This window comes from Perognathus longimembris, chromosome 7 (genome assembly GCF_023159225.1).
Source record: "Perognathus longimembris pacificus isolate PPM17 chromosome 7, ASM2315922v1, whole genome shotgun sequence".
NCBI lineage: Eukaryota > Metazoa > Chordata > Mammalia > Rodentia > Heteromyidae > Perognathus > Perognathus longimembris.
This window is the reverse complement of record NC_063167.1, coordinates 10,238,989-10,264,024: the sequence shown is the minus strand read 5'-3', so window position 1 is coordinate 10,264,024 and position 25,036 is coordinate 10,238,989. Positions and strand designations below refer to the sequence as shown.

At 59.4% G+C, this 25,036-nt stretch overlaps 1 protein-coding gene across 1 annotated transcript; it reads right to left on the bottom strand.

Annotated features, from left to right (window-relative positions):
- Positions 1-7,001: 7,001 nt before the first annotated feature.
- LOC125354640 (protein-arginine deiminase type-3) lies at positions 7,002-25,036 on the bottom strand. Its single transcript, XM_048350344.1, has 16 exons — positions 24,945-25,036; positions 20,061-20,241; positions 18,791-18,863; positions 17,885-17,946; positions 17,593-17,710; positions 17,249-17,374; positions 16,154-16,332; positions 15,898-16,001; positions 15,709-15,820; positions 14,220-14,327; positions 13,036-13,187; positions 11,785-11,929; positions 11,593-11,695; positions 9,404-9,483; positions 8,295-8,420; positions 7,002-7,245 (listed from the first exon to the last, which is right to left on the bottom strand). The coding sequence occupies exons 1-16, from the start codon at positions 25,034-25,036 to the stop codon at positions 7,012-7,014; spliced, it is 1,995 nt and encodes a 664-aa protein (XP_048206301.1). The 3' UTR covers positions 7,002-7,011.

The following is a 25,036-nucleotide window of genomic DNA, read 5'->3' as shown; positions in this document are numbered from 1 at the left end:
CAGCACCTGGTTTTGGAATTTTCTAAGCGTATTTTAATTCCTTTCTAATCTTAAGACTCTCTGGCAAGAGCCTTCTGTCCCCGGCTGAATAAGAGAGGCCAATGCCCATGGTGGCCCTGCGTATTGTTTCCATTACAGAAAAGGCCTACGCAGCCAGGCACAGTGGCTCGAGCTTGTAATTCTAGCTATGAGGAGGGGGTCATGGGGGGCTGAAATTCACAGCTAACCCGGGCATGAAAGTTTGTGAGACTCCACCATCTCAGCCAATGGTGGAGAGCAGGGCATGCGCCTGTCATCCCAGCGACATGGGAAAACCCAAGCAGGAGGATTGAAGCCCAGGCATGAATTAAGCCCCTACTAGGAAAATAACCAGTACTGAGGGTGTGGCTCAGCGGGTAGAGCGCCTGCCTAGCAAGGACAAGGCTTCCCTGGGTACTCGATCTCATGAGTCATTACACTAGCAGTGCCAAGTCAATCCACCTAGAATATTCTCGACTTTGGCTTCTCCCGCTGCAGGGCACATGTGATTCTGCCAAGTCTGCATTAGCAGGTTCCTTCAGCCGTTTCCTCCAGGAGATAGAAGGAGCCGGAACCCTGTGTTAAGTTTCCTCAGGACACTAGGCCCCCCGGGGGCCCCTCCTGCTGGCTTAGCCGCTAACTCGCTCTTCCTCATCCATTTGGCCCAAGTCATCAGCTTTAGGTGGGGCAGTGGGTTTCAGAGGATCAGTGGTCCTCGGGCTTTGGTTGAGTCAGGGAACCCCAGCCGCGTCCCCCCCCCCCCCCCCCCGAGACTATGACTCAGAAGGTCGGGGGCCTGAGGGTGTTCATAGTGCTCTGGGCTGTGGCTTTTGCCCTGGGGACCCCATTTTGAACCACTGCGTCACATTATTGGCTACTGAGTTAAAGAAGTCCTTCCTAAGTGAAAAGTCTTCTTTTAAAAATATAAATGGCAGTTGTATCATCTGTTTTTATGGCTTATTGTGAGAACCATGCAGATTTTTTTTTCTCTCTTTTCTTTTTGCTTTGGTGCTCATTTTGGACTTGAACTCAAGGCCTGGGCGCCATTCCTTAGCTTTTCACTCAAGGCTAGAGCTTTACCACTTGGGCTACGCCTTCACTTCCTGCTTTTTGCTAGATAATTGGAGATATGAGTATCATGTACGTTTCTGCCCAGTTTGGGTTTGAACCTTGATTTTTAGATCTCGACCTCCTGAGTAGCTGGGATTACAGGCGTGAGCCACTGGTGCCCTGCCAGGTTGTTTTTCTTTGTTCTATTACTCTGTTGGGTTGGTTTTCGTTCCTTCTTTTTACAAAGGCAGTACCGGAGTTTTGAACTCAGAACCTTGGCACTTGCTAAGCCTGGGCTTGCCCGTGGAGCCACGCCCCCTGCACACTCTGCTCTACATTTTCACACACTGTCACTGGGTTGGACACACATGTAAGTGTGCCCCTGCTTGGAACAGCAGCCTGGGAGAGGATCAGACATGAGACCCACAGGTGGGAGAAAAGCTGTTGGGTCTGGCAAGCACCTGTTACCATTTGCCAGGCACCGTACCAGGTACGAATCCAGCCTCTGCCAGGCACTGTTCTAGGCCTCCAAGAATCCAGCGCTACCACCCCACCCACCCCCGACCCCGCAAACAGAGGCTGGGCCGCAAAAATCTCCCATTAGTCAGGAGCTGGTGGCTCACACCTCTAATCTCAAGGGGTTGAGAGCTGAGCATCGAAGTTTGAAGCCTGCCCAGGATGGACAGCCCATGATGTGAGACGCTTATGTCAGAAATCCTCGGAGTCAGTTGTTACGATCCTTGTCTTACCCACAAGAACAGTGAGGTTCAGAGAGGCTAAGCAACTTGCCCACAGCCACACAGCTGGCCAGAAGGCGCACCGCACAGCCTCCGACCTGGGCCCCAGCCGTTGTCGCTGCGGGAAGGCAGCCTGGGTGCGCGGAATGGACTCACGTAGAGGGGATGGAGCGTGGGCCATCAGGCTCTCCTCCGCAGAGCTCTCAGCTCCCAGCTTGCTTCTGCATTGGGACACTGATTGCTTCACCGACCGCAAACCGCAGGGCGGGAAGGACCGGAGGACACACTTCTGCAAACAGCTTGGGCGCTTGTCTGTCCTACTGGCCTCAAATTGTGGTCCTCCCATTCTCAGCCTCCTGAGGAGCTAGCTATAGGCTATGAACCACCCAACAGCCAGAAGCGGAGCTGCGGCTCAAGCAGGAGAGCGCCAGCCTTGAGAGAAAAACAAAAACTAAGGACAGTGCCCAGACCCTGAGTTCAAGACAGCCCACCAAAGAAACAGGTGCAGGGGGTCTTCCTTGATAAACAATCACCCTTTCCAGATTTGTCTCTTCTTTTCTTTTTAACCAAAACAAACAAGAAATAGTCTTTCAGTGTGAAACATAAACATACAGATGCCCAGGCCTAGGGATTCAGGCTCAGGAGGCCTGCTGGAGGAAGAGCTGAGGAGCGTGTGTGTGTGTGTGTGTGTGTGTGTGTGTGTGTGTGTGTGTGTGTTGCTGGGGCTTGAACCCAGGGCTTCATACTTGTTAGGCAGGCACTCTGCCACTTGAGCCACACCTTCAACCCCTCCCCTCCCCCTTTTAATTTGTTTTGCTTGGGTTATTTTTCAGGTGGGGTCTTGTGCTTCTGGCCAGGCCTGGCCTCAGAGGCCGATGACCTAAGGCCTCAGGCAAGCCACACCCAACCGAGGCCCTCGAGGTAGCTGGAATGAGGAACACTCACCACACCTGGCTGAGGGACTGAGACGCTCTCACCGGCTTTCTCCTGGGGGCCAGCTTCCAACCTTAATTCTTCCCCTCTCTGCCCCCCAAGTAGCTGGGATTATAGTCATATACCACCATGCCCAGCCCAGAAATTGGTATTTAACGCACCGGAAGAGGTCTTATGCTGTATTTAGGTACCACCAGCCAAGCCAGTTGGGGGCTGGCTCTGCTAAGGTTAACGATCTTCCAGAAGATTCTAACAGACAGGTGGATTGAGAACTGCAGATGCAGCTCCGCTGAGAAGCCAGGGTGGAGAGGTTCCCTGGCGGTGGGTACCCCCCCCCCCCACAGCCCTTCATTTCCTTGTGCCTCCGTGTCCTCCTGACAGCCACTGGCCGTGGCATTTTGTATGGGGGATGGGGGCACAGGGCGGTGGCCGGCACTTTCCGGCCACGCTTGCTGTCACCATGGATACACGCTCGGTGCCTTGGACTTCCGGGCAGCCATCCTCACCAGGGCCCCGGGCCACAGGTTGGGCAACTTCCTAAGGGGCCCTGTGGTTTCTTCCTCCTGATGCTGAGGAAAGCTGGGGTACGTGGGGGCCAGGCAGGCCTGGAATCTCCTTAAGAAGGGCAGGGCCTGGCTTCCTGTCTGGGCCAGAGCCTCCTTAAGCTCTGGCTCTCAGAGGGCCTGGACCTAGAGGCCGGGTGTGGTAGTACATGCCTGTAATCCCAGCTGCTGGGGAGGCAGAGGTAGACTATCAATTCAAGGTTGGCCCAGGCAGAGGTAGCAGGAAACCCGAAAGCAAACTAGAAAACAAAAGGCCAAGGGACATGGCTCAAACGGGGGAGAGCTTGCCTGGCAAGCTTAAAGCCTTGGATTCTCCAATACTGGGGAGGAAAACAAATTCAGAACTCAAGACTATGTCTACGCAGCAGGCCGGAAGAGGCTGGGGTGCCTTGGGGTGCCAGGCAGCCCTTTATGTAACACGATGCCACCAAGGGCTCGTCCAAACTGCGGGAGGAAGGGAAGGAGGAAGGGAAGGAGGAAGGGCTCACTCCCCTCCACTTTCCAGTTTCATGCAAACCTGGAGGTACTTGAGATCCACACATGAAAAAGCCTTTGAAGGGGAGCCTTTAGCAAGGGTTTATTTTTAGTAGAATAAGAAATAAAGTAGGAGCCAGGCTCTGGCGGCTCATGCCTGTAATCCTCGCTACTCAGGAGCCTGAGATCTGAGGATCATGGTTCAAAGCCAGCCAGGGCAGGAAAGGCCTTGAGACTCTTATCTCCAAATGAACCACCAGAACATGGAAAATGGAGCTGTGGTTCAAAGTGTGTAGAGTACTAACCTTGAGCAGAAGAGCTCAAGGGGACAGTGCCCTGGCCCTGAGTTCAAGCCCCAGGATCAATAACAACAACAACAACAAAAGATAGAAAAGTAGGAAGAAGGAGAAACAGGAAAGAAACATTTCCAGTTCCCCACATGGGAAATGGGAGTTAAAGACTAGGCTGGAATCCATCTTCAGAACTCTTAATTTTCTCAGCATCTTCATTTGTCTCTGCTTCCCTCAGTGGCAGTAGTGGCTTGTTTTGTCAACATCTCGGTATAGGAGGCAGTATTGAGAGAACATTCTAGAGGCTGTAAGTATAGTGGGCCCAGGAGATGGCCTCAGGGTAGCCTATAACTCCTTCTCCAGTCACCCAAAGGGGAGCCCTTGTGACTTGGATCTTAAATGTCACCAACAAGCTTGTGTTGGCCACTTGATCTGCATGGCAGCAGCATTCAGAGGGGATGGGCCCATGAGCTGATGAGGGCTGGCCTTAGGAATGTATAAGGGAACCCCGAAAGGTATATTGTTTCTAGACCGCCCCCTGCAGCTTTATTCTACCATATGCTCCCCTCCTCTTAATATTCGGCTTTTCCACAGGCCCTGAAGCAGTGAAACCAACTGATCATGGAAGGAACCTCTGAAACCAGAAGCCCACATGAACCTTTCCTCCTTTTACACTGTTTTCCTCCGGCATTTTGTCACAGCCACAGAGAACTAGCACACAAGTGTGTTTGCGCCTCTGGAGAGAACGGGGAGCTGGCAGGGCAGCAGCGAATGAGTGGTGCCTTCCTGGTGCTCTGGGGGTGAGGCAGGAACTTTGGGGGGGAGGTGTCAAGCACCTGTGCTTCCCAGGGGAAAGGTGCAGCCTCTCAGGCTGACTGCTAACCTCCCTTGTAAGTGTTGCTGTTTCAGAGAAGGCCCTCAGTGGAATGAAATTAAACAGGTCCCAGCCACCCACCTCCCTCTTCAGCATGATCTAGAGTACATGCTGCTCATTACAGCCTCACTGAAATGCTAAATTGTCCACTTCAGGGGCCATGATTAAATGCTCACGGGTGAGAAAGCAGGATTTTGTGCACCCACCATCAGAAGCAAGGACTATAGAAACGTGCACGCACCCGCGGGATCCAGTGCTTTGCTTTCTTTATTTTAGCATACCAGGATAAAGGAGGGAGAAATGGCAAAGGGGCGAGCAGCGTGTCCAGCTCCCCAGGAAGAAAGTGAGAGTTACAGATTCTATCCTACGCTTCGGTGCCTCTGTGGAATTATTCACCAGTCATGGAAACCCCACTGGACCCACGCAGAACACACCTGCAGCTGACACAGGTCTTGGAAAAGCCCTGCCCCGCACCTGGAGCCATGCCCCAAGTCAGAGCCACGCCCTGCATCAAGCCACACCGCCTACCCAGTCACGACCTGCAACTAGAATGATGGTCCACACTTAGCCACGCCCTATGAACCAGAGCCACGCCCACAACCACGCCCCATGCCCAGCCACGCCCTGCATCAAGCCACACCCCCTATCCAGCCACGCCCACGGTAAATGATGGTCCACACAGCCAGGCCCTGTGCTCAGAGCCACACCCCATAGCCACACCCCGTATGTGTAGCCACGTCCCACAGAGCCACGCCCTGCATCAAGCCACACCCCCTACTCAGCCACATCCTGCAACTAGAATGATGGTCCACACTTAGCTACGCCCCATGCTCCAGAGCCACGCCCACAGCCACACCCCATGCTCAGCCACGCCCTGCGTCAAGTCACACCCCTACTCAGTTACGCCCTGCAACCGGAGTGATGGTCCACATTAGCCACGCCCTATGCCAGAGCCACGCCCACAGCCACACCCCATACGTGTAGCCACGTCCCACACAGAGCCACGCCCTACATCAAGCCACACCCCCTACTCAGCCACGCCCTGCAACCAGAGTGATGGTCCACACTTAGCCACGCCCTGTGCTCAGAGCCATGCTTCTTGGCCACACCCATGCTCAGCCTGGCCCCAGGCTCATGCACGCCCTATATCAGAGCTACCAGTGACCCCAGGGCGGTGCCTCTCGGGGCATCTTCTGCTACAGCCAGGGTTTGGATCCACGCAGAGATCAACAGAAGGCTGAGAGCCAAATCACCGGAGGGTCCCAGGACCCAGGAAGTCCCCTCCCCCCCACAGGTGGGGGCTGCCAGTGACAACCCGGGGGCACTTCTTCTCACCCTGGGACCCGGTCTCCCCAAACAACACTTCACCGAAGATTCCAGGAGGATTGCAGACAACGCTGTATTTCTGCCTATCTCATAATAGAGAGTTTATAAAGCCAAACTCCCTCCACACACATCTAGAGGGACCTACTGTGCACAGAGTTCAACATCTGGCCGGGAGCTTGGAGCGGGGCCCAGGTTCCCACTTCCACCTGAGTGGGTCCCTGGGTCTTCCCTGGGGGGAGGTTTGGGGCAGGTCTCCCATCCTGTGTGGAGAATCTGTTCCCTGACGGGTAAGAGACGGTCAGGCCAGAGCCCAGAGCCGAGTCCCAGGGCCTTTGTGAGGATGCACGGGCCATGATGTTTGGTGTCAGGATGCTTCTAGACACACAACCCCTCCCCCCCAATGAATCTGTTCCCAAACAAAGGGTTTGGGGGGGGGGTTGGAAGGAGGAGTCCCCTTTGATCATGTTGATTCACGTGAAAGCCACAGAGATGGGGTCCTCCTGCGGGAGACCAAGAGGATTCATGTTTGAGAACCAATCATGGCTCAGGCAGGGAGGGCACAGACATGTGTAGGGACGGGCTTCGGAGGGGGCGGAGGTCGGCGGGTCGTCGTGGGGGTGCCGTCTGGAGCCTGGGGTCACCTGGTGCTCACGGCTCGCGGGGCCGGGCTGGGTTCCCATCACCCCCAACCGCCGAGGCCCCGCCTCTCGACGGAGGATGGCGGGCGGGCGGGCGGGCGGTGGAGCTCAGGGCTGCATGTGCCACCACTTGAAGGCGAAGGGCTGGCGGCGCACGTTGGTGCCGCAGTGCACCTCGCCGTGCAGCAGGTGGTAGGAGGCGAAGTCGTCGATGAAGACGCAGCGCAGGCCCAGCGGCTCCAGCAGCGCGCGCACCCTCTCCTCCAGGCAGCAGCGGCCGTGGATGAGGGGGCCGAAGGGCTTGGGGATGCCCAAGTGCTTCCCCAGAACCAGCATGTTCACCTGCACGACACGGGGTGGGGGCGCCCGCTCAGAGACAGCCCCTCACCCCCCCCTTCTGCTGCCCCCTCCTCCACCCACCCAGAAAGACCCGAGAGACGGGCCTCCAGGCAGCCTGGGAAACCCCAATGGCGGCCAGCGACCGCCATGAGCCAGGGGCTCCCTCCCGCCTGTCATGTCAGCTACTCGGGAGACTGAGATCAGGGTTCAAAGCCAGCCAGGGCGGGAAAAACCCCAAAGACGCTTATCTCCGGTTAGCCGCCGAGAGCTGTGGCTCAAGGGGTGGAGTGCCAGGTTAGAGCATAAAAGCCACGTGAGGCCCTGAGTTCAAGCCTCAGGACAGGCACCAAAGAAGGAAAGGAAAGGAAGAGGAGAGGAGAGAGAAACATGGACGAGCCTGGGAGCAGGTATGTGATTCCAAGGCCTTGAAGCATGCAGGAAGAGTGGGAGATAAAAAGAGACCCCGAGGCTCCACCAAAGCTCCACCATGCATTCTTACTTGGCTCCTGTTCTCTCTTTTTCTGCCAGTACTAGAGTTTGAACTCAGGACCTGAGCACTGTCCCTGAGCTTTTCACACAAGGCTGAAGCTCTATCACTTGAGCTATACCTCCATGTCCAGCCTTTTTTTTCTTTCTTTCTTTTTTTTTTTTGATGTTCAGTTGGAAAATAGTCTCACAGACTTTCCTGCCCGGGCTGGCTTCGACCCGTGATCCTCAGGCCTCAGCCTCCTGAGTAGCTAGGATGACAGGTGTGAGCCATTGGTGCCCAGCTCCTTTAACTCTGTCACACAGACTGGGTCAGGGGACATGTCTTTAGGCTCAATCCTCTGTGTCGGTCACAGGACGTCTCCCTGTGCGTGTGTGGATGGAGTGCTGGGACCTGAGGGCCAGAATGGACGCCCAGGCTTCCCACACGTGACCTCGTTCACACGGGCCATGCCGGCGGCTACTGGAAGCCACTGCGCCAGCCTGGACGCTCTGGCCCTCCCCCCAGCCGCACCCCCCTTTCCCTCCCCCCCCCCCCCGCCCCCGCCTGGGGACAGGAGGCTCACCAGGTCCGGGAAGAAGGCCACCGCCTTTCTCTTCTCCATCTTGAAGAGCTGCGGGATGTCGATGATGTCGCGGTCCGCCAGGCCCAGCTCCCGCTTCAGCACCTCGCGGTTCCAGTCGATGCAGCTCTGGAGGGAGGCGAGGGGCGCGTTGGGGCGACTGGACCAGTGTGTGATGGGGGTGTGGGTGGGCTTCCGGGGCTCAAGTGTGTTCCAGGAGGGGCAAGGTGACCCTCAACACAGATAACCTCCGTCCACACAAGCTAACCTCTGAACCACTGGGTCAAAATGCCCCACCCACCCACATCCTGTCCGCTGGTAGGTGGGCTACCAGTGAGAATGTTCTAGAATGGTCCATCCTTGACCCACTTCTCTACATCTCTCACTTCTTAGGGGGATCTTCCCCTCCTCTCACTATATACTGGTCGGTCCCAGTCTCTATCTGCCCCAAGTTTATATCTGCCCTTAAGAAGGCTGAGTTTAGACTTGCAAACATCCCAGCATCTTTGCATTTCTGACTGGATATCTAATAAGTGCATCCATGTAATTGGGCCAACAATAAATTATTATTATTATTAATTAATATTATTATTTAAACAAAAGTCCTTGAGCTTGCTCAGCTGGCGCTCTCCTACCCGAGTCCAGCTTCTAGTCCAGCATTTTGCTGGTTAATTGGAGATGGAGTCTTGCCTATTTTCCCACTCCGGCTTCACATCACAGTGCTCCTCCTACAATCAGAGACCGGCTGGGGATATGGCCTAGTGTCAAGAGTGCTTGCCTCGTATACATGAAGCCCTGGGTTCGATTCCCCAGCACCACGTATATAGAAAAGGCCAGAAGTGGCGCTGTGGCACAAGTGGCAGAGTGCTAGCCTTGACCCTGAGTCCAAGGCCCAGGACTGGCAAAAAAAAAAAATACATTCAGGGACCAATGAGCACCAGCTGCCCAGCTCTGAGCCGGCGCGCGAGGTCACGTCGCCCTCTGGCGGCCACAGGGGGTGGCGCAGGGCAAGGAAGGCCCCCTACACCCATCTGTGAGCTTCAGATGTGCCACCCTTTCCCGTCCCCATGTCTGCCCCCCCCCCCTCCACTGACAGCCCCCCACCTCGGTACCTGAACAAACTTGTTAAAGCTGATGAGGTTCTCATTCGAAAGAATCTGGTTGATGGAGATGGTCGGGACCCGCCTTTCTCCTGTGAAGCGGACGGAACAGAGATGGCGGGGTGAGGACCAGGCCCCCCGGGAGGGCGTCCTGCTCCGGGAAGCGGCCAGGCCGAGGCCCAGTTCACAGCGGCTGCTGCTCTCTGCCTGTCTTGGGCGGGCGCTGCCTGAGGGAGGAGAGGGGGCTGGGAGGGTCCCACCGGCGGCTGGGCAGTGGCCTTTCGGTTTTTATTTGAGTTGACTGGAAGTTGTGTTGCCTTTAATTGGACCTTCACAAGTACCCCTGGGGTGCTGTGGGATGAGTCCTCAGCCCCCGGCAAATGGAGGAGCTGGGTCAGCTGCTGTCTGCATCCCCGCCCCGGGCCCCAGTGAACCAGCCGGTCCTGGGACTGTGCCACCAGCAGGCTCTGACTTGCCCTCTGCTCCTCCAGCTGTGACGACCTGATGCCTTCCCCATGGGTTCCCGGGGAGCGGGGCGGCCCAGGGCAGGGGGGGCGGGGTCCCCGGTTCCCTATCCTGTGCCCGGAGCAGCGCAGACCACGGTCAGCCAGGCCCTGGCCCAGGAGCTGGGGGTTCAGCAGCTCACAGGCAGGCATGGCCAGCCTCGCCTTACCCATGAGGAAAACCTAGCTCAGAGCAATCAGATGACTGGCTGCAGCCACTCGGCTAGGACAGGGCGGGGGACGGGCGCTCTGTGAGCCCAGGGCTCAGGAGCAGTGGCGAAGCGGGGGGGGGGGGGAAGGAGGGGAAAGGGGGGACCCCATATCCCTGTACTCCTGCTGAGGCCCATGGCTCCCTTGCAGCCCCAGCTCCACTGCATTCTTGCAGAGGAGGCCCCTGGGGCAGCGTCTGCCCTGGCGGAGCCTCTCAGCCCCGGTAGGAAGGGGGTGGACAGAGAGCAGCCCTTCCAGGCTCTCCTGGGTCAGCGGTGGGTGACTGTGACCACAAAGACCTGGCCTGCTGTGCTTGCGTGACCAGCTAGCCGCGTCCAGCGCCGGGTCAGGGGGACTGGCTCTGGAAGGCCTGCCCAGGCCTTGCTCACTTAGAAACCTGGTTTCCTGGGAGCGGCCAAGAGCACTCCGCCTCCACCCCCACGGGCAAGGAAAATGTGCATTTGAGGACGCTTTTGGCAGCACTAGGGTTTGAACTCGGGGCCTTGTAGTTGCTAGGCAGGCACCCTGCAGCTAAGCAACCCCTCCAGCCTGGTATTGAGCACGCTTCCTGTCCTGGTTGTCATCTTTTTTTTCATTTCCCACCCTCCCTGGGATGATGGGCACACACCACCACCAAGCTCAGCTTGGCCTGGTAGCACAGAGCAGGGAGGACTGCTCTGCCCGGGCTGGCCTGGAACTGTGATCCTTCTGATCTCAGTCTCTCCAGCATCGAGGATGCAGACATGAGCTCCGGGGGCCGGGCTTGGGGGGGCTGAGGGAACGTGGTTGGGGTTCATGTCACGCTAGGACAGTGCCGTGGCGAGGCAGGGACTCCGGAAGCTCCTCGGGTTTTGTCCCTGAGGGGCTTACGTCCCCTACCCCACAGCTTTCTGCCTGGAGACTGGGTGGGGCCTGTGGTGCGGAGTCGAGGGGGAGTGGATTTGAGAGCGACTCCAGGAAGGTCTCTGCGGACACCGGAGCCCAGTCAGCCTGCCCCTCGGTGTCCTCCTGTGTCCTTGTTCAAACCCCGGGGGGGAGGGGGAATTCAGACACGTGGCGCGCACCTGCTCCTACCTACTCAAGAGCTGAGGACCACAGTTCAAGGCTGAGCCAGGCTCCTCACCTTCCCACAGGCCCCTGCGACCAGGCAAGCTATGGAGAACTGAACCCTCCACTCCAGGACGCCCGGGTGGCACCTTTGAACTCGCCCCAGGGAGGCCAGGAGGATGGGAGGCGGAGGCTCGGCGCCCTCCGCAGTCCCCCATCCGACATCCCTTACAAAACACACGCACTCGGATGCCCATCCAAGACACTCAACCCCAACCGCCGGGCCCCGCCGCTGGGCCCCTCTGAGCAGAGGCCGGGTGCAAACGCGCAGGTCACAAACTGGCCGTCCCCCCCCAACCCCTCCCCGCTTCCCCCACGCCGGCCCTACCCATCCCTGCAACTCAAGGGAGCTGCGCGGAGCGTCCCGGGAACAACACCCACCGACGATCCCCTGGAACAGGAGGGCCCGGCCGTGGCCCCACTTCTGTTTCTCTTGGAAGAGCCGGAAGCAGGCGCCAGGGCTGGCCAGGAGCAACCGGAAGCCCTGCGTGCAGAAGACAGGCCTGGCTGAGCCCCGGCCCTGCCCGGCTCCCCGTCCCAGAGGCCAGGAGACGCATGCCACCGGGTGCCTACCTTGCCATCTGGAGCAGGGACGAAGCTCAGAAACTCATCTACGTGGCCCACCGACAGCCAGTCCACAAAGAGCTCCACCAGGGGCTGTACCTTCTGGGCGTGGAGGAAGTCCCTCACCACCTGGGTGACCCTGCGGCCTCTCGACCTGAGGCCCACGGGGTTAGGAAAAGCCACTTAGCTAAGACAAAGACGCCAGGCAGACACGGAACGGCAAGCGTCCGAGCTGTCTGCAGCAGCTGACTACAAACGTGTTGCGTGCAGTCCCCCTGCGACCCTGACTGCCTAAGAGAGAGACCGGGAGGACCACATTTCAAAGTCAGCCAGAGCCAAGAAACGTCGGCAAGACTCGACCTCCGAAGAACAAGCTGGGTATGGCGACACACACCTGTAATCCAGTTACAATGGAGGTAGAAATAGGAGGATCACTATCTGAGACTGGCACAAGGGGGAAAATAGCTGGAGCAAAAAGGGCTAGGAGCATGGCTCAAGTTAGCACGTCACGAAGCCCTGAGTTCAAAGCCCGCAAGGAGCCACAACTCCCACATTTTGCTTGTAAACCTAAGTCCTATTATTATTATTATTATTATTATTAGCCTTCTGAAAAAGCATCCAAGGCAAGGCCTGCTGCAGTGTCCTCTCTGGAGTGTCATGTATTTGAGAGCAGTCGGTCTCCCTCCAGAGCCTGTCTCTGAATCCATCCATTACTAGATCCGAAACCTACCTGGAAGCTTTGTGGGATTTGAACTCAGTTGGGTCAATGTCTTGTTCTAGTCTACGAAAAATAACCATTATGCTATAATCTTTCCTCTCCCACAGTAGTTCTGTGTCACACATCTATTTGTCCATCCGCCCATCCGTCTGTCTTCTACTGTCATCTCACTTTTCATGTCTCTGATTGCTCAGGAAAAGATCTGATGTTAGTCATTCACCTCATAGTATGAACAAGATTTGACCGAAATGCATTTTAGGGAATGGACACCTTTTCTTCCACGGCTGTCGGTAGAAGCGCTCTGGTAGCAGCGCTGTCTGTTTATTTCAGAACCGGAAGGCCCGAGTCTCATCATTCATTTGCCCTCTCTGGCCCCACTTGTAAAATGAAAGGTTGGACCACATAATCTCTTGGGTCCCTGTTTACTCTGCAACCTCGCACTCTGCGGTAAGTGAACAGCCCACCTCTTGGGGAGGTCAGGACGGCCCCCACCCCAGCCTCCATCCTCCCCCCCCCCGAGCCCCCCAACCGCAGCCTCTCACCCAGGCAGGTTGCCCCCAATGAGGATCCTCCCCAGAGGGTACTCTTTCCCGTTGGCCACCACTGGGGGGCTGACCTCCAGGTTCCCGAAGGAGTCAAGGCCGCTCACAGACCTGTCTCGTGGCTCCCGCGTCACGTAGCCAAAATCCAAACCCTGGTTGGGGGAGACTGAGTCAGGCGGGGATGGGATGATGGGAAGGGTTTGAACTAACTCGCCGGGCTCTGAGCTCCTAAGAGGTGGGGTCAAGCAGCCTCCTGCTCTTTGGGCAAAAATACTAAGTCAAAGATGGGTTTTGATGTAGTCGATATGATGTATATTCCCAGTCCTAGGGCTTGGACTCAAGGCCCGGGTGCTGTCCTTGAGGCTGTGTTTTGCTCACGGCTGGTTCTCTACCACGTGAGTCACAGAGTCTCCACAAAGTTTCCTGCCCAGGCTGGTTTTGAACTTCGATCCTCAGCTCTCAGCCTGTTGAGTAGCTGGGATTACAGGTGTGGGCCACCAGTGCCTGACTCTAATCAACATTGCATGTGTGCTTAAGGGCCCAAGTTGGGAAGCATTCAGACCCTCAGAGTACCATCATGTCTGGTCAATGTCTGTCTGTCTGTCTGTCTGTCTGTCTGTTTGTCTGTCTGTCTCTCTCTCTCACACACACACACCACAGAGGACATATTGGAGGACGCTGTATCCCATCACACACAGCGTCTGAAGCTCCTCAGCCTCAGTCCTGGAAGTCCAGGCTCAGCCCCCTTGGAGGCCAGCCCAGCCCAGCTCCTGGCACCTGGGCGGCCCAGTGGGGAATCCGAGGGGCGTCCTGTTCCCTGTGGCATCAAGGAAGTCTCCCTCCTGTCCTCTGGGGGTCCCGCTGCCCCTCTGCCCCGCATTCCACTGCCTGTCATTACCGCCGTGCCATCGCGGGCACAGCCCCTCCAGGGCTGCCAGGGGTAACAGATCAGAGCACAGGACGCCCCAAGAATGGAACTGCAAACAACACCGCTTTTTAACACAAGTATGCCTGGTGGGACATTTGGGGGACACACGGATCCCACAAAGCTAGTCCTGACTTCTCTGAAACCAGAAATGAACGTGCCACTGCTGTACAGAGTCCGGCTGCGCTCCAGGTTCCCGGCGCCCATCCCTGCGCCCTGGCACTGCCCACCCCCCACCCCCCACCCCTGCCCCACTCACCAGGATTCTTTTGTAAGGGAAGTTCTGCAGCTCCCCGTTCCTGGGGGAGTCGAACACCACCGGCAAGGTCTTGTGCGGTGCCTGAATGTAGCCCAGCTCCATCTCGTCCTGCCGACAAGAGAGACGCCAGCTGTGCACATCTGGTGCCCGGGAAAGGCCTTTGCTGCCAGCTTGCTCTCTTACGTGGGCCAGGCTGAGGGGCCCAAGAAGGCACAGATACACCTCAGACCTGTGAGGGCAGAGCAGCCTGCAGCCCTCTGGGAAATGGAGGCTAGGATGGCTGGGCCTCTGTCAACTACAGGGGCAGTGAGACACACACTAGCCTGCCCGGCCCTGTCCTTGGCTCTGCCACGAATCCCCACGACACGTTCGTGTAGAGGTTGTATTACAGCCTCATGTAATCCAGGAGGAACAGAGAGGTGTAGCTACTTCTCCAAGGGCACACAGCCAGTCCGCAGCACAGCCAGAACCCACAGCTGGGCTGGATCACCCCAGTGTCCTGCCTGGCCCAGCCTCACTAGACTAAGCTACAAGGAACTAGAAGTTAACTAGCTTGGCATTCAGGTCCCCCTACCTCCTGCCCTTCACAAAGCCACTGTCCTGACCAAAGGCAGCTCACAATGTTCCCCCCCCACCTCCCACCTCCCACCTCCAGGGCCTTTGCACATTCTGGTGCTCTGCCAGGACTCCCATCTTGAACCTCCTGGTGGTAGTGGGCAGCTGGAGTCCCAGCACTGCCCTTACCAGCTCTGCAGCCTGGGTGTTTGCTCCCCTGTGAGCTTCTTAATTATGGGGGTAATTACAGGGGTGGTCAAGATGAAATGATGCTACATATGTCCTGGCAGAAAGCCATTATCCACAGGCCTGCAGGACCTGGTCCAGCTCAGACGATCCCACCCCCTGCTGGCCCTGCCCCTCAAGGCCCTGGCCTATCCCTGGAGGACCCGCCCCCTGGAGGTCCCACCCCATTGGCCCCTACCCCAGAGGCTCCTCCGAGACCCCGCCCCCTGGGCTCTCCCCCTCCCCTCAGCTGCCTCTCTTTCCTCAGCAGGTTGGTACCACTAGCATCCGGCTACATCCTTGATTAAGGTAACCATTATTCACTGCGTCCAGGCTGCTCGGCGCCTCACTATTGACAGGGACTAGAAGCTTCTCTGGGGGCCGATCTGGGCACGGCAGGAGGCTTAGTGGCACTGCCCTCCCAGGGTGACTACCAAAGGGGTCTCCAGATGGTAGGGGATGAGTTGTCCCCCACCACCGACAGCTAGCCCAGGGCCAGCCCTGGCTGGAGAGGTGAGGGGTGTCGAGTCCAGCAGCAGAGTGCCTCTGACTTCCAGAAAGTTCTAGGGCAAGGGCTGTAGGTCTCAGACCAGAAAGAGCAATCTCATGAGAGCACCCGGGTCCTCCTGGCATTGCTCCCCCGCGAGGGTGGGCCGGCCTTCCCGGGGACGGTGGTGTGGAGGACGGCGTCGCCCGTCACCCCGGTTACCTGGATCCAGCGGTCATTGCGGTTCTCGGCCTGCGGGCAGATGGTCAGCTTGCAGCCGGCCATCCTGGCCAGGTCTGCCACCGCTTCCACAAAGCCCCTGTTGTTCCTCACACTGTGGACGAGGCGGGGACGGCGGCTCAGAGCTAGCCACGGGTCACCAGGGCGAGGCCGCCGCGGCCCCCGGCTCACCTGCACACGTACACCTCCAGGGGCGGCTGGGTGCTGGGCGTCATGATCCAGGGTGCCACCCGGAACACCACGGTGTCCGTGAAGATGGGCGACTCGGAGAAATACTGCAGGAGAGGGCGGAGGGTGGGGGGGGGCACACCTGGCTCAAGGGACAAAGCACCCGCCTAGCGAGCTCACGGCCCCGCGTTCGGTCTCACCCGGCAGAGGCATCCGGCAGCCTGGGGCCCTTTCCCGCCCTCTGCCCGGCCACCCCTACCTCATTGGAGTCGTCCAGCAGGGTGACGTGGAAGGAGACGAGGCCCTGGAAGCCGGCGTCGGGGAAGGAGAGGCCCTCCACGAAGAAGCGTTCCTCGTCTCCGTGGAGGCGCGGGACCTCGTAGGACGGCTTGTCCGGGCCCAGCACACACCTGTAGGCCTCACAGGAGTCCTCGGGGCCTGGGAGGGAGGGAGGGAGGGAGGGAGGGAGGGAGGGAGGGAGGGAGGGAGGGAGGGACGGGGTGGGGGCTGTGACTCTTGGGAAGTCTGACCCCTGACCTCTGGGGAGCATGAGGGATGGGCAAACGGAACCCCCCCCCCCCACACACAATTACAGACCCCAGTCCTGGGGGCCTGGGCAGTAAAGAGGAGGTGTCTCGGGACCCAGATTTCCCTGGTAGGAGAGGGCTTCCTTGCAAAGAATCATCATTGGAATGATGCTAATCCAGCTATGCTAATTCTAGGCTGTTCCCTACTAAAAAAACATGCATGCAGATTTGCATTAAAAGACTCCATAAGCCAGGCATTGGTAGCTCACACCTGTCATCCTAGCTACTCAGGAGGCTGAGATCTGAGGATCGCGGTTCAAAGCCAGCGGTTCAAAGCCAGCCCAGGCAGCAAAGTCTAATCAACTACTCAGAAAAAAAGCCGGAAGTGGCGCTGTGGATCAAGTGGTAGAAAGCTAGCCTTGAGCACAAAGAAGCTCAGAAATAGCACCCAGGCCCTGAGTTCAAGCCCCAGGACCAGAAAAAAAAAAAGACTCCATTTGTAGCCAGGCACTGGTAGTTCATGCCTGTAATCCTAGCTATTCTGGAGGCTAAGATCTGAGGATTGCAGTTGGAAGCTAGTGCAGTCAGGAAAATCCCCAAGACGCTGATCTCCAATGAACCTTCAGAAAGCCAGACATGGAGGTATGGCTCAAGTGGTAGAGCGCCAGCCTTGAGTAAAGAAGCTAAGCAAGAGCTTGAGGTCCTGAGTTCAAGCCCCCATACTGGCATGCGCGCACACACACACACACACACACACACACACACACACACACACACACACAGTGCCTGCAGAGGCTGGGAGACGGAGCAAGGTCCCCCTGGCTCACCACACATGTGGAAGACCCGGGCCCGCTCCGCGTCGAAGCTGGAGGTGTGGAGGACGAGTCGGTGGTCCTGGAAGAGGGCATCGGGGCCCCGGGTCCGCAGTACCATGATGGACATGTCTTCCAGGTCTGAGGGGCGGGCAGAGGGGCAGTGGCTAGGAGGGGCCTGGGCTTTCTGCCCCTCTCTGAGGCCCGCAGGCCCCAGGGCCTTGGGGTGGGTCCGCTGCCGGCCCCCGATGGGTTATGAGGGTCATCGTGGCACATTGGGCGGGGGGAGGGCTGGAACTCTGGGTTCTAATCCCAGGGTGCTGGACAAGGCCCTCGGGGCGGCCCCAGCCCCTCCTCACCTTGCAGGCAGTTCACGTGCTGGTCCCAGTTATCCGGACCGTTACCGTCCACGCTGTCCCGATCACAGTTCACCAGCAGGACGGCGCCGTGGCCCTCGGGACCCCAGACCCACTGCCGCTGCCCGGGAGAAGACGCAGCCCTGGTGGCTCCGGTCACACCCGGCCTCCTCCCCGCAGCCCCGGCCAGCCTTCAAGTCCAGACCGCAGGGCGGGCTCTGACAGCCCAGGTCCTCTTTCCCTAAGCAACCCCCCCCCCCCCCCCCCCGCTCAGGGTGCCCCGGGACAGGCCTACCTTGTCCATGAAGTCCCGGCCCTGCCTGCCCTCACAGTTGAAGTCACAGTCCAGGGAGATGTCTGCAGGAGACAGGAAGGCGGAGGGTGGGTCCAGGCTATATCCCCTCCCAGCAGACACGCCCACACGTGGGGGGACCTGTCTCTAGGCTCGGGGGAGAGAGGCCTTGGGAGCCTCTTGGGGGGGGGGGGTGCAGCCAAAGGTTGCCTCCTCCAGGAAGCCTTCTGTGACTTCTCCCTCCTCTGCACCTCCAGAGCCCCAGTCCCTTGGCCCCTTCTCCATCTCTATAAATCTGACTCGTCTCCTGTGGCTGGGGCAATGGGTCCAGGCCGGCGGGGGGGGGGGGCGGGGGGGAAGGGGATGGGGGGGCAGAGCCTGGATGGGAATTGGCCTCTGCCTCCTACTAACCACAAGGCCACTCAGAGCCCCCCTCCCCCACCCCCACCTTGCTTCAGCATGCTTCCTGGAAACGGGGAGGTCGGAAAACACAAATGGAATGTTCTGGGCTCAGAATCAACCTTGCTGCACCTACGAAACATCCTGGCTTCTTAAAGAGCGCGGAATGAGCCTGACACTGGGTGGGATCCCAGCTACCCAGGAGGCTGAGGTCTGAGGATCCCAGTTCAAAGCCAGCCCGAGAAGGAAAGTCCGCAAGACCCTTCCCTCCAGTTAACGGCGACCGAAACGCTGGAGGTAGAGTCGTAGCTCAAGGGGTAGAGAGCCAGCCTCGAGCAAGAAAACCTCGGGGATAGCGCTCAGGTCCTGAGTTCAAGCCCCAGGATTAGCACATGTGCACGCACACACACACACACACACACACACACACACACACACACACACCCCTCCCCGAGGGTCTTTCTCAGGCACCCCTGTCCCCCGCCACCCGCTCAGCCGAGCCCTGTTTACCGACACAGGTGAGGTACAGCACGGCGTAGGCCAGGGGCGCCTGCTCCTGGCTGGCGTGGTAGGAGATCTGCACCTGCAGAGACGGGGCGCATGGTCACGCGGCGCTCGGCGCCCCACCCAAAGACAGTGTGGCCGAGAGAGACACCACCCTCCCCCCCATCCCGGGAGCGGCTCTCCTGAGCCATCCCACCGCCTGCGCCTCGGTTGGCCTAGCTGAAGAAGGGGAGCCCTGGGTCCCAGCCCCACCAGGAGCTCCAATGTGACGGGGCCCCAGCTCTCTTGGTGGTGGTGGTTGGGGGGGGGGGTTCAATGTTACGATTGGCCAAAGGATGAGTGTTAAAAGGTCCAGCGGGGGTTAAGAAAGTCTCCAAGGCAGGTGGTCCAGGGCAAAAGCATGAGACTCTGTCTGAAAATTTACTAAAGCAAAAAAAAAAAAAGTGTGTGTGGATGTGTCCATCTGTCTGTCTGTCTGTCTGTCGGGGGGGGGGCTGAAGTGGTAGAGCACCGGCCTGGCAAGTGGGAGGCTCTGCATTCAAACCCAAGTACTGCAGGACTGGGGGGGGGTGTCGAGGGGAAGGGGGAGAGAGAGGATTAGCGAGTCAGTGCTGGCTGGAGGCTAGGCTGGGGGCAGGCAGCTCCTCCGGGGTCTCTCTGCGAGTCTGGGCCACGGCACTTCACCTCCCCGAGCTACCTCAGTTTCCCCATCTGCAAGATGGGGCCCTGCAGGTCCCCACCTCAGTCTCCCCACCTCCGCGAAGGGCAAGGGGGGGGGCCTGGCCATAAAGTGTGGATGGTGACAGAGGCTGAGTCCCAGCCACCCCCCCCCCACGCATACCACACAGATGGGGTCAGGAGGAGGCGGAGCGGGAGAACGAAGCCCCTCAGAGAAACACCTCCGCTCTCTCCTCCATTCCGACAGCAGAGATCGCCTAGCCAACCCCTGCCCTCAGACGGGGAAACTGAGGCCCCGTGCCACAGAATGGAGCCCGGTCCTCCCTTCACAGGGGCTTGGGTCTCCAGAGAAGGAGCCAGGAGGGCTGGCTTCACCCCTGTCCCTGGGAGGAGGGGGCCGACCCTCCCCACCTCCCCGGCTGGCAAGACCAGAGATGGCTAGGTCCTGCCCAAGGACGCACAGGGCAGGTTTGGTTTGCCACTTGCAGAGCTGAGATCTTCCAGCAGCTCTGCTCCCGGGATCCACCCACGGGAAGTCAGGATGGAAGTGTGGTGGGGGGGGTCCCCCAGCCCCCCTCCCCAGGCCTGGGCCACTCACGTGACTGTCGTTGAGGTCATTGCTCGGGGAGTTCATGAGGACGATGATCTCCAGCCCCCGGTTGAAATGCCACCGCCGGCTGTGGGCGCGCTCCCGCCTGCTCTCCATGCTGGGGGAGATGTAAATGTCCACGCCCGGGGTCCCGTACACCTCAAACATCTCTGTGCCCTCGGGGACCGACCTGGAAGAGCAGGAGGCGTGGGGGGTGGGAAACGCCCCCCCGGGGGCCCGCCGGGTTCCCCCAGCCGGGACAGCCAAGAACAAAAACATGCGCTGGCGCTGGGGTAGAGGACACGAAACTGTGCTCCTGTGAGTGTACACTCGTGTCATAACCGGGGCATCTGCCCACGCGATGAAGGCTGAGGTAGAGCATCCATGACGCAACCTGACAGCGCTGAGCCCCACACGGGGTGGGGGGGTGGGGGGGGCTTCCAGATCGGGGGCTTCCGGCCTCACTGCCTGGGAGGGGGGGGGTCAGCCCCCATCCGGGGACCCAGAGACAGAGCCATGACACGGAGGCGCGGGGAGCACCTGCCTCACACCCACGAGGCCCTGGGTTTGATCTCCAGCCCCACGATAAAACGTGGAGAGACCCAGAGAGATGGAGGTGTTGAGACACAAGGACAGACGCGGAGGATGGAGGACGGAGGCCCGGGCCCCTCTCCCCCGGGGCCGGGAAGCTGGGAAGCTTTGGATGCCCCTCCCCCACGCCCACTCTGTCCCTGTCCCTGCGTCCAGAATGCAGGGCCAGCCGAGGGGGGGGGGGGGGGGGGAGGGCCTCAGAGCCCGAATCCGGAAGCAGGCGGAGGCAGGGGGGCCACGCCTCAGCAGGTGACACTGACTAAGTCACCCAGCCTCCATAACTGGGGATAATGACAGCCAGCCCCGCGGGCAGTCCCGAGAGCGAGGCTCGCCGGCCAGGCTGGGAAGGGCGCCATTACAGTCAATTATGGAGCAGGGCACGGGAGGCAGCTGCACCCCAAACGCCAGGAGATCGAGGCCAGACTCCCAGCACAGTGGAGCTATGAGAGGGTGAGCAAGGCTGTAGGCCCCAAGGCCAGGTGGCCTGGGTTCAAATCCCACCCTGCCACTCGCCAGACCTCCATGGCAGCCACACCCCCCTACCCGCCCCCCCCCCCCCCGCCCCAAGCTTCAGAGTCTACACGTGCCTCGTGGGGCTCAGGATGAGATGGAAGGAGTGTGTGGACATCATGCCCTTGGAACAAGAGAAAGTCATGGCCTCACTTCACTACTGGGAAACTGAGGCCCAGAAGAGAGGCGGCTGGGGAAGGCGGGGGCTCCAGACTCCAAGTCTGCTGCCCATAGCCTGACACAGAAGCCCTGTGTTGTGCTGACCAGAGGCTGCTGGGAGAAGAGCCTGCATCAGGTCCAGCACGATCCAGACTTCCCACTTCCTGGGAGACAAGGGAAGCACTGAGAGCCTGCCCTGGGTACCCGTCCTGCTCGGGCCGGCCACCTGGGGCTGCCAGGGTGGCCCGGTGCCCCACGGTGGCACAGGGGCCATTCTCCTCTAGACGGCTGCTGGCATAGCTGGGGCTCACCATACACACAGGCCTGCGAAGGGTGCGGCCAGGGGAGGGTAAATACGGGAACCGAGGCTTGTGTTTCCTCCAGTGGCCCCCCCCCAAATCAGGACGGGGGGGTCAACCTCAGGCCAGTGAGCCCCTCCCGATGGCCACACAGCAAAAGGCAGGCTGCTCAGAAAGCCTGGCCCCGGGACCATGAGGCGAACTCAAGGTGAGGCCCAGACAGGAGCAGACGCAGAACGACACAGCCACAGAGACCCAGCAAAACCAGGGCTCCCGCCTCCAGGAAGCGGCCTTTGGGTATCTGAGTCATTCGCCTTCCCGGGGTGGGTATGGGTGGGTGGGGGGTACTGGGGGACTGGGAGCGGCTGGCCTCAGGCACACAGGGGTCTCAGGAACCTGTCCCTTAGCTTTGTCACTGGAGGCTGGCCCTCCACCACTGGAGCCACAGCTCCACTTCCGGCTTCTTGGCGGTTCACTGGAGATGACACTTGCACTCGCGGACTGTCCTGCCCGGGCTGGCTGCCCACCTCAATCCTCGGATCTCAGCCGCCGCCGGTGCCTAGCCAGCCACGCTTTCCGAGGGACACCCAGAGCGATTTCCTTTTCTTTTGAGGCACTGGGCATTCAAGCCAGAGCCTCGTGCGTGCCAGGCAAGTGCCCTTTCCCAGGGCTGCACTGCCAGCCAGCGATACTTTTTTTTTAAAGACCCTGGGTGACTCAAAATGTGTAGCCAGAGGTAGGAAACCTCCAGCGGAGAGAAGAGGAGGCGGCCAGCTCATCCCAGGCGTGGGTCCTTCCAAGAAACCTGCTAACCTGCTGAGGATCCTCCCTCGAGGAGGCCAGGGGCACCCATCTTCCTGCCACGGCACATCTAATGGAGCCAGCCTGTAGTCCCAGCTACTAGGGAGGCGGAGGTGAGAAGACTGTGGTCCAGGGCTAGCCTAGGTTTAATCGCAAGGTCCTATCTGAAACTAAAAAACAAAAGGTCTGGGGGTGTGACTCAAATGGTAAGGGACTTGCCTAGTAAAGTCCCTGAGTTCAAATCCCAGTACCACCGCGTACATCCATCCATCCATCCATACAGCGATTTTCCCAATGGTTCTTAATGGTGGACCGCTTGCCTTCTGGCCTTTCCAGGGGCTTGCTCCCTGAGGTCATTCCAAGGTGAGTGCCCTTAAGGTCAAGCTTGCTCTCAAGGTCAAGGCTGCCCTTTCTGAGAGACATCTGGGCTCTGCGGCTCAGCAGATGGGCCCTGACGGTTCTGGGGTGTCCCTCACGCGGGGAATAGATGTGCAGGGGGCACACCTCTCCCCCTCTAGGGTTCCATCCCTCCCAGACTCCTGGCTCTCCCAGCCCTTGCGCCTCCCTCAGGGGAAAGCAGAGGACAGGGGAAGGGCCTGCCCTTCAGGGTCCTGCCCCCCCACCTCCTCCGAGGCCCCCCTCCCCGACTGCTCGGCCCTTATGCCTCGCAGGGTGGCGCAGGCAGGCTGGTCCCCAGGTAGGGCGACCCTGGAGTCCCGTTCACAGTGGAGCGTTCAGGACGCTGAGTGGCCACAGGCCGGTGACTCAGCCCCGGGCCTCAGTTTCCTCACCTATGAGATGGAGGGGGCGACGGGCGCATTGAGAAACCTAGCCAGGGAAAGCGTGAGTCCTCGCTGACAGTGGCTGAAAAGTCACAGCCTCCCGGAGCCTCCACACCCACGGCCGCACCCTCCCTGCCCATCCGAGACCAGTGTCCTGCATTTGAAGATGCGGCAGCCCCATGACTGCCCTCCTCCCAGCCCTCCCCAGGATTCTCCACCAACGCCAGGCTTCTACCTACCGACAGCCACCCCCCCCCCCACCATCCACCCCTCCCCCAGCCGTCCTCCATCCCAGGAGGCAGCTCTGCGGGGGGAAGAGCCGCCCAGCTTCCTGGAGACGTACCTGCCCGATGGGCATGAGTTGGTGTGTGTGTGTGGGGGGGGTGAGTCACTCTCAGGGGCACGCAGACCTGGAGCAGCAGGTGGGGTGCCAGCCGGCAAGGCACGGATATTGCTCCCTCCTCCCTCCCTGCGCCCTCCTCCCTCCCACCCCTCCCCCCTCCCCCTGTCCCACCTGCCCTCAGCCAGGCTTTAGCCCCTAGCTGCACGCTGGACTCATTCTAGATGTGGTTTCCCCCCCCTTCGTGAGCCACTCAGCCTCTCTCACCGGGAGGTGGGGGGGGGTTGGTCATCGCGACTTTCTGCTAAGTCCATTTCCACTGGTAAACTCTTAGTCTAGGATACTTGTTTCCCAGGAGTAGGTAGTTTTGCCCGCTAGGGCATAGCTGGACGTTTCTGGAGAACCGTTTGTGGTGGCCACAGCTGAGTGGGAGTGGTACTGGTCTCTAGGGGAAGAGGCCATGGAGGCCACTGAGGAGAGAGCTGAAGCTGAGGGGGGGGGGGGCCCAGTTACGGGGCCCTCCCTGTCCAAAGCTGAGCTCTGGACCAGACTCCCCAAAGCCTAAGATCCAGAGCCCCTAGCCAAACCCTCCTTTGTCTTCAGAGAGAGGGAGGGAGACGGAGACAGAGACAGAGACAGACAGGGAGACAGAGACAGAGAGACAGAGAGAGAATGTTCCGCCTCCTGCACCATAAAGGCCTGGGCACAGTTGAAGGAAGGTGGGGGGGAAGGGACCAGGTCTGAGGCCACAGCTGGCATTGGGCTGGAAGCAGAGGGCCTGAGGGAGCCAGCGGGTAAAGCTTGGGTCTGGGCTCCGCAGCTGGTCACTGTGTGACTCCAATACAGGGCTCACCCTCTGTGTGCCTCAACTGGCCCGCCTGTCAGACTGAGATGACCACAGCAAGACCCAGCCAGAGGGTGGTGGTCAGAACCGAGCTATAGAGTTTTACGTTTTAGAGTGACCCTTGCCTCCCCCCCTCCCACCTCACCCCCCGGAAATGATAGGCAAGCAGATAGGATCTGGGTCTTTCCAAAAATGACTTCAGCTCTGTTTTCAAGCTCATAAGCTAAGGGGCATGGGGGGGGGGGCACCTCTTCCCGTTCCCGTGGCATTAGGCAGACCCCCAGCCCAGCCTGCAGGATCTCTGCCCGGTGCCCCTCCCAGCCCCCAGCCCCACCCCAGCCCCATGGGAGCCTCCGTGCACCCTCCGGGCCTCCTGTCCCGGGCCCCATCCCAGCTCCATGGACAAAGACAAGGGCCCAAGTTTCCCCACTGGCAGCCGTTTTAAGGCCGAGTCAGGGGACTGGGCAGCCAGACCGGGGGCCTCCCCCCCGCACAGCTCCCGGGAGAGAGGGCCCCGGGGCAGCGGTCCCAAGGACCCCCCCAACCTCCAGGGCCTCTGGCTCTTACCCATAAATGTCCACGATGGTTTCCACACCAGCCACGCACACGGCGCTGGTGGGGTGCTCCAGGGACACACGAACCATCCTCTGCAGAGACAT